Below are 8,936 nucleotides of genomic sequence, written 5' to 3'. Positions count from 1 at the left end.
AGACAGAGACAGAGAGACAGAGAGAGAGACAGAGAGACAGAGAGAGAGAGAGAGAGAGAGAGAGAGACAGAGACAGAGACAGAGACAGAGACAGAGAGACAGAGAGAGACACAGAGAGAGAGAGACAGAGACAGAGAGAGAGTCTTTAAGTTGCATCATTCTTTTAAAAATGTTGTGTGGATTGAAGTAGTGTCCTTGCAGGTACTCAAGCAAAAGCTGGCTGGCTACTTGGGAACACTGTGTGTAAGAAATGATACATCCAATCCAATGAGGTGGGACAGTGGATAGAATGCCATGGTCCTGGAGTCAAGAGGACTTGAATTCAAATCTAGCCTCAGACACTTTTTAACTGTGCAGCTCTGGGGAAGTTCCATAACTTCTCTTTGCCTCAGTTTCCTCATTGATAAAATAAAAACAGCTAGCATTTAAATTGCTCTACACCGTTGGCAAAATGCTTTACAAATCTCATTTTTGTCCTTATAACAATCCTGGGAGGTAGGTGCTATTATTTTTCCCATTTTGCTGATAAGAAAACTGAGACAGACACATGTTAATAATAGCACCAACCTTCCAGAGTAATTGAAAAGATAATAATGAGATAATATGTATCAAGCACCTCACCTCAAAGCACTGTATAAATGCTAGCTATTTTTCTTACTCATTGGAAAGGAAGTTGGACTAGAAATGACCTTTCAAGTTTATTCCAATTCTGAGATTCTATGACTCTGATTCTATGACCATTAATAATTGGTCAGCAGTTAATATTTCACAAAATCACAGACTTGGAAGGATCCTCAGAAGCCTAAACTGCACCTGGACCAGCATTCCCTCTCTAACATTTCCAAAGAATAGTCATTCAAAGACCTGCTTGAATATTATCATCGTCATCATCATCATCATCAACAGCAGCAGCAACAGCATTTGGGGTTAAGTGACTTGTTTAGGTTCACACAGTAAGTGTCTGAGGCCAGATTGAACTCAGGTCCTCTTAACTCTATGATAAGTGGTCTATGTCACTTCGAGCCCTCTCCCCCCCGTTTGATTATTTTTAATAAGAAACAGCATGGGGTATATAGTGGAAAATTCTGGGCTTGGTGTTCAGACTTGAGTTCAAATCCTACTGCCTACATTTACTTGTTCTATGACCTTGGACAAGCCACTTTATTTCTTTGAGCCTCCAATTCTTTGTTTGTAAAATCGGCCTAATGAAAACCCTACTACTTACCTCACAGACTTGTTGATCACAGCTCAAATGAGATAATGAAAGGATGTAATGTGTTTTGCAAACTTAGAAGAGCTATCTAAATGTCAGCTGTTATTAGTGTCAGGAGGCTCACTTCCTTCTGTGGCATCCTATTTGTTTTATTAAACAGACACATAGACTGGTAGCTAGGAGGAATTCAAACCCCTAATTTTATAATTTAGGACATTTAGGTCCAGATAGACTCAGTGACTTTCCTGAGGTCATACAGAGTCACAGTCAGGATTTGAACCCAAGTCCTTTGACTTCTACACCAAGGGACAAAGTTTTTCACCCCCAATCTCCATCTTAGTCCCTCTGTTTTAGGAGACAGTAACAAACCCATTCTACTCCCTATGTGGGAATTATTCAAATTGTGAATATTTGGCAGTAATTTATTTTTAATCCTAAGGAAGTTTTCCCAATTGCCAAGTACCTTCCTGGGTTATTTTGCTGCCTTTCCAGATGTTCAGCAACTGCAAACCAATGTTTTAATGTATAGTATAAAGTAAATTATGTAGTTAAAGAAACTATCAAGCTTTGGAAGTGAGGGACTGTCTCTAATCCATACCTAAGAGAGTCCAACACTAAGACCTAACACTGAGCCCTGAAGGGGACGGGAAGGGAAAGGAATAAGCCTTTACATAGGACTTAGTATGTGAGTGATAAGATAAGGCACTATACCAAGTGCTTTACAAATAATATCTCATTTGAGCCTCAAAACAACCCTGGGATATGTGCTGTTATTATCCCAATTTTGCAGTTGAAAAAAAAAACAGGCAGACAGTGGTAAAGTGACTTGTTCAGAGTCACAGAGCTAGTAAAAGTGTCTGGGGACTGAATTTGAACTTAGATCTATCTTGACTCCAGGTACAGCACTCTATCCCCTGGGCCACTGGGATGCCTCTAAAACTATGGAAGATAATCATTACATGTTTATTGAATCAATAAATGAATAATCAAATGAGTGATGAATGAATGCCTAACTAGATAATGGAAAATATTGAGAAACTAGGGACATATTCCAGATGGACAGAAAGAGGAAATAGAGGGAGTTTAAGAAACACATTACAAATCTTGTACAAAGGCATGATAAAATGATGATTCAGTTATTGAAATATCTGCTTGAGTTCTCTTCCTACCAAGAACAGATGAGGTAATGACTTATTGACTTGTTCAATGATAATTTAATCTTTCAAAAAATGGAGGAACCCTCCAGGGGTATCCTGGATTTCATTCTTACTGCCATGGAGGGACCCGTTGTTGAGGTGGAAATAGTGTGAGAATTGGAAGGAAGTGATTGCTCCATCCTGAAGTTTGGGACAGAACAGAATAAGATCTCTAGGCTTAATCTGACAAACACTTTCAGTTTTGGGAAAATAGGTTTCATTAAATTCAGGGGGAAAAATAGGCTTAGGATTCCACGGAATAACATGCTTCAGGGAAAGTCAGCTCAAAGGGAATGCTAAAGAATGAAATTCAGAAGGCACAAAGAGAAAAAAAGAAATCCCAATTAGGAGAAAAACTGGGTTTAGTCTGAAAAGGTCAATGTGAATGTGTAGGCAATTCACCAACCAACTTAAATGTTAAAGAAAAAAAGGCATAGAAAATGAAAAGAAGTGCATATAATAGAAGATGTATATAAGAGGAAAACCCAGTTATATAACAGTGCAGGAATGCTAAAGCTCAGAATGAGTTGAAGATGGTGAAGGAAATGTAAGGGCAACAAAAAAGGAAGAAAAAAAGGGGGTCAAAGAAGAGATCGGACATTTCCTTGGGGTGAATGAAATAATTGTCAACAACAATAATAAGGATCACTCAATTCCTATTTCATTTCTTTTTTTTTCATCTAAGGTGAATGGTCTTTGCACCAGAAATGGCAGAACAAAGTGGTTAATAAGAAGTTGATACCCAAGATAAGGAAGGAAATAATTTGATAGCACCTAATTGCTCTTGAAGAGGACCACAAAGAGGATGAAGAGCCTTGAGTCTATGACATATGAGGATTGAATTAAGGATGTTAGCATGCTTAGCATGGAGTATCTCTTTGGTCTCATTGGGTAAAAATGGGAGCAACACAAAGATGTTGCAAAAAGGCAACTTTAGGCTTCACATAAAGGAAAAATTTCCTACACTCAAAGCTAATCAAAATAAGAATGAGCTGCTGTGAGAGGTGATGGATTGCCTTTTCTTGGAGGTCTTCAAGAAGAATGTGGATGCCATTTGATGAGGATGTTAGAGTGAGACTTCCATTAATGCATGGATTGAACTAGATGGGCACTGAAGTCTCTTCCAGCTCTCAGATTCTGATTCTCTGGCCCCCAAATCAGTGCTCTTTCCATGTCAAGGCACGGATTTTCCTATCATTCTTTTTTCTTTTTCTTTTTGGAAGGGGGAAGGTAGGGCAATTGGGGTTAAGTGACCTGCCCAAGGTCACAAACTAGTTTTGTGTTAAATGTCTGAGGTCGGATTTGAACTCAGGTTCTCCTGACTCCAGGGCTGGTGCTTTATTCATTGCGCCACTTAGCCTGCCCCCTCCTATCATTCTTGAATAACTTTTACTTCTAGGTTACCCACTACAAAGCTTAGATACCCCAATGCTTTCAGTAGTGGAAAGGATGGGTTAGATTCAGTTGATTCTGTGTCTTCCAATCAAGTCAGGGACTCCTTGGATGAATTACTCATAGGCAGGCAGCTGCCCCAGGGAGGTTTGCAAAAGAGGGAGGTTCTGGTAATGAGGTGGCAAGTCATTTGCAGAATTGCAGGTGGATTACACTTTGTTAAGGAGATAATTGGGATTGCAGAGATGGGACTGTGCCCACTTCCTCTGGGCAGGACTTCTCAGCTCTATAAAGGGGCTCTTGCTGACACCACAGTCATCCATCAGCCACCTGGTCCTCGTCTGCATTGGAGCATCTGGTGAGTCTGAGAGTTTTCAAGGCTAATCTTGGGGTTTGGATTTCTCTTGGAGGCTGAAGGGCAGAAAAGGCAGTCTGGTTGAGTGGAAAGAGACTTGGCCTGGGAATCAGAAGTCCCAGATTCTGGGTTCTAGTTCTTGCTCTGCCTCTAACTAGCTGTGGAATCTTGAGGAAGTCACCCTCTTTTGGCATGAGTTTCTTCTTCTGTATAAGGTCTTTAGTAATCTGTTAGTGATCTTGTGTCCTGGAAGGTCAGGGAATGCCTTTTCCTTCTTTCTGTATCCCCAGTGCTTAGCATAGCATCTGGCACATAGTAGGCACTTAAATGTTTATCAACTGACTGTTCATTGTATGTTTCTATGAAATACCACAACTAGATAATTTCACATTAAATACTTATAAAAAGAGGGATGAGAATTAGACAATGTTCAAGATTCCTTTTTGATCTGAATCTTCATCATTTGTTCAATGAAGCTCAAGGGGTTGGTTGTCTGGTTTGGGGTGTTCATGAAAAGGTTGTTGAAGAGTCTTAATAGACTGTTTTTGTTGGCTTGCTTGTGGGTAGTCTTGAAACATACTTTGTACAAGAAGTAAAGAGACTCAGGAAAATCTAGGAAGGACCTTGAACTAAAGGATGCTTTAGAAGGGATGGAGCTAGCAGAAACTCTCCTTGGGTCATCAGAGTCACCCTTCTGAAGGCAAGCTCCTGGGGCAGCATGGGAGCCTCTGGCACTGTCTCCATAAAGCTTGTGACATATAAGGACTTGTGGTGGTGGTGATGATAGTATTGTGGATTTATCATTAATTAGTAGGAATTTCAGGGACTTTGGTTCTTTTCTTCCAAGATTTTATTGATGCCCAGAAACCATATATAAAATCATAGAACCACTGAGCATCCATTCAGCAAACATTTATTTGTAATTCTCTTAGAGGTGTCAGGGACCTTTCATATCATCTGGTCTATCCTCAGCCCCTTCATTTTTCAGATGAGGACACTAAGGCTCAGAGAAACCTTCCCCTCTATGGTTACTTTTCTTAGACTATGTGTGCATCCTATATATACCAATTTATGTACCTGTTTTCTCCCCCCATTATAATGTGAACTTTTTGAGGGCATGGACACATTTCTGTCTTTCTTTGTATTCCTAGAACTTAGCAAAATTCCTGGTACACAATAAGAGTTTCTTCAATGCCTCTTGATTGACTGACTCAGACACGTGTATTCTACCTTCCAGAGCAATGTTTCTTCCTCTACCCTACATGTCCAACCTTCTCATTTTATAGAAAGGAAACAGATCCAGAGAAGTGGAATAAATTGCTCACTGTCCCTATAGGTTACTTGTGGTATTTGTTACCATTATGAACTGGGGGTTCCTAAAATATTTAGAAAATGAACTGAGGACAGAGAGGAGTTAGCTAGAGGGAGCAAGGAGTAGATAAGCATGGAAAAGTGGAAGGCAGGGGAGTGCCATTGGAATTAGAATAACAATAAGAAAAAAGTCCCCTCAACAGCCACAATTTCATTGGTATGAGGATTCCCTCCTGGTTGTCCATATCTCAATCCATGGTCTCTATGAGTTGCTGTGGCTTCCAAAATTTATCACCTACTGAAAGGACTGAGCTTAACTTGGCAGGTCACCCACAAATCATCTATTGCTTGTCCTGAATTAGAATCCTTACCAACTAGGAAGGATCTGCTAGAACTTGCGCTCCTTATTTTAGGCATTGGGATTCCATGGTAGCTTTTCTGTGATGCTGTGCTGGGGGAAGGATGTGAGGGGAGAAATTATGACATCAACTCACTTTAGCACTTTACATGGAATTTTATATGGAATTTTCCTCATATAACAGCACCATGAAGTAAGTAGATAAATAAGGCAATATTATTATGCCTACTTTGGAGATAGAAAAACCAAGTATAAGAAAAATTAAGTTACTTGCACAAATCACACAACTAGTGATTGTCAGACCCAGGATTTGAATTTAGGTCTTCTAACTCCAAGTCAAGTAGCATTTGAAACCCTAAAATTTCATCCAAGATTTCTAAGATCATACTTAGTTCAACAGGAGGGTCAGCCCATCCTGCCCTTAAAAGTACCTGACTGTGAACACTGTCTTCTGTTTCTTTCAGATTCACTAAGATCCAGGAAAGATGTCCTACCAGTATCAGGAGCAGTGCAAACAGCCTTGCCAGCCTCCTCCCATGTGCCCACAGCCTTGCCAGCCCAAGTGTCCTGAACCATGCCCTCCCAAGTGCCCACAGCCTTGCCAACCCAAGTGCCCTGAGCCATGCCCTCCCAAGTGCCCACAGCCTTGTCAGCCCAAGTGCCCTGAGCCATGCCCTCCCAAGTGCCCTGAGCCATGCTCTCCAAAATGCTCAGAGCCATGCCTTCCCAAATGCCCTGAGCCATGCCCACCACAGCAATGCCAGCAGAAATACCCCCCATGCCCTCCACCCTGCCATCAGCAGTGCCCACCCAAGAGAAAGTAACAGTGCCTAATGCTGGCAGCACCATGAAACAGGGAGCTTGAGCAGTCCTATGGATATCTGAGCTCCCAGCCCCTGCCTCTGAATCTCCAGGTTTCTCTGCCTTTGTTCTTCCCTGAAAGGAAAGTCAAGGAGAAGAACTTTTGGTCTTAGAGTTGCAGTCATTTCAGAGATGAGACCTCTGCCTCACTCCCATCCTCCACCCCTGTCTTCACATCTCCTGGGATGAGAGACTGTAGAGAAAGTACCAATTCACTCTACTCCAGGCTTCCGGGAACCTCAATGGAAGGATAATCCTGAGAGACCAGACTCCTTGGCCCCCTGCCACTGCATGAGCTCTCCTCTGTGCTATAACCTGGGTGGTGATTTCCATTCCCTGCGCCCTTGTAACCCTCCTCCTTCAAATAAAGCTTATGTTTCATGGGGAAACTTGAGTTGTTGTTTTTCTTGCCTTCCTTGTCCTCACCCTCCATTTTTCAGATGGTGTCAGATCTGTCCTGATGAGTGTTTTCCATCCTTTTTTCATGACTTAATCTAGGCTCTCTCTATCAATGGGAATAACAGGCTCATTTCCCTTGTACATAGCACTTCTTGCTTTACATCCCTTATGATATCTCATGTATTCCTGACAAGCACCCTCTGAGGAGGGCAAGACTGGCACTGTCATCTTTATTTTTTAATGATAAAACTGAGGCACTATGAGACTGTATGACTTCTTCAAGATCACACAGTATGCAAGGGTTTGATGTAGAATGAAAATCTCAGTCTTTTCTTCTTGCTGTCCAGTGGTCTTTTATGACACTATTCTTCCCTAATGTAAATTGACTTTGGCTTACTCTCATCTTTCTTAGTTTCATATACATATGCATACACGTATGTATATGTATGTGTATATGTACACACACATACATACATGGTTGGTTTAGTTGTTGTCCTTCATTCTTAAAGAGGACCAATATGACACCACTATGTTACAATGCATCTGACTGTGGCTGATCAGACCAAAATGAGTTCAGAATATGAGCTCTACCACAGATCGGGCACAAATAGTCCATGTGGAAGTTTGCGGTGGATTCTCTAAATTTGCGCATCTTGCATTTCTTTTGAGCTACTTCAATTCTGCTTTCTCATAGAGCACAGCATTTTTTTTTTTGTGCCTTTTGGAAGGCAATTGGGGTTAAGTGACTAGCCCAAGGTTGCACGGCTAGTATTTTTGTGTGTGGGGGTGTTAAGTGTCTGAGGCCAGAACCGAACTCGGGTTCTCCTGACTCTGGAGCTAGTGCTTTACTCACTGAGCCACCTAGCCGCCCATAGCACAGCATCTTCTCTGATGAAGGCATGCCATGCTCAGCATTCCTGTGGGTGTCTCCCATGTTGAACAATCAATTCCAAAGTTCTTAAAAGAGACCCTGAGAGTGTTGTTGTATAGGTTTTTCTGACCCCCATATGAGTGCTTGCCCTGTGGGAGTTCTTCATAAAACAGTCTTTTTGACAAGCATTTGTTTAGCATTCGTACAACATGGACAACCCATCAGAATTGTGCTTTCTGCAGTAGAGTTTGAATGCTTGGTAGTTCTAGAAAGAACCTCAGTGTCCGGTAACTTGTTCTGCTAGGTGATCTTCGGAATCTTCTTACGACAATTCAAATAGAAGAAATTCAGTTTCTTGGCATAGTGCTGGTATACTGTTCAAGTTTCACAGGCATACAACAATGAGTTTGTATCCCTAGAAAGCATACAGTCAAGATAAATGAACTTATCCACAGCATTCAAAAAGTCATCATTTACTGTAACCGATGGCTCTACATATGAATGGTGGGGTACTGGCTGATGTTTTGTTGGTATTGTTATGCCAAAATTAGCACAAGCAGCAGAGAATCCACACTTTGTTGAATTTCAGCTTCAGAGGCTGCACAGATGAAATTCAGTTTTATGTCGATAGTAACAATCATTAAAGTGCTTTGGGTGGGTTTCTCTCTTAGTCATTGATGGCAAGATTCTTGCCAGAGGCCTCCTTAATAGGTCGATCCTTCACCTGGAAGATGGTCATCTACCTGAGAGTCAGTTTGCCTTCAGAAAGGGCCAAGGAACAGTTGATACAACATCTGCTACTCAAAAGCTCTAGGAGATATGACAGGAGCAGAACAGAGGTCTGTACACAATATTTGCGGATCTGACCAAGGTCAGTTGTGAGGGTTAATGGAAAATTATGTAAAAATTTCATTTGCCCAGAGAAGTTCATCAGCATTTAATGACAGTTTCACAACAGCATGCTTACCTGGGTTCTGGAT

At 41.4% G+C, this 8,936-nt stretch overlaps 1 protein-coding gene across 1 annotated transcript; it reads left to right on the top strand.

Annotated features, from left to right (window-relative positions):
• Window positions 1-4,005: 4,005 nt before the first annotated feature.
• LOC138153821 (small proline-rich protein 2D-like) lies at window positions 4,006-7,075 on the top strand. The gene is made up of 2 exons (XM_069078241.1): window positions 4,006-4,159; window positions 6,290-7,075. Exon 2 carries the CDS (start codon window positions 6,311-6,313, stop codon window positions 6,647-6,649), a length of 339 nt encoding a protein of 112 aa, XP_068934342.1. The 5' UTR covers window positions 4,006-4,159; window positions 6,290-6,310; the 3' UTR covers window positions 6,650-7,075.
• Window positions 7,076-8,936: the final 1,861 nt, after the last annotated feature.

Source organism: Petaurus breviceps, unplaced genomic scaffold, assembly GCF_028583685.1.
Source record: "Petaurus breviceps papuanus isolate PSGF00001 unplaced genomic scaffold, PetGlider_PUasm1.0 91023, whole genome shotgun sequence".
NCBI classification, from domain to species: Eukaryota; Metazoa; Chordata; class Mammalia; order Diprotodontia; family Petauridae; genus Petaurus; species Petaurus breviceps.
This window is presented reverse-complemented; position numbering and strand designations above follow the sequence as displayed.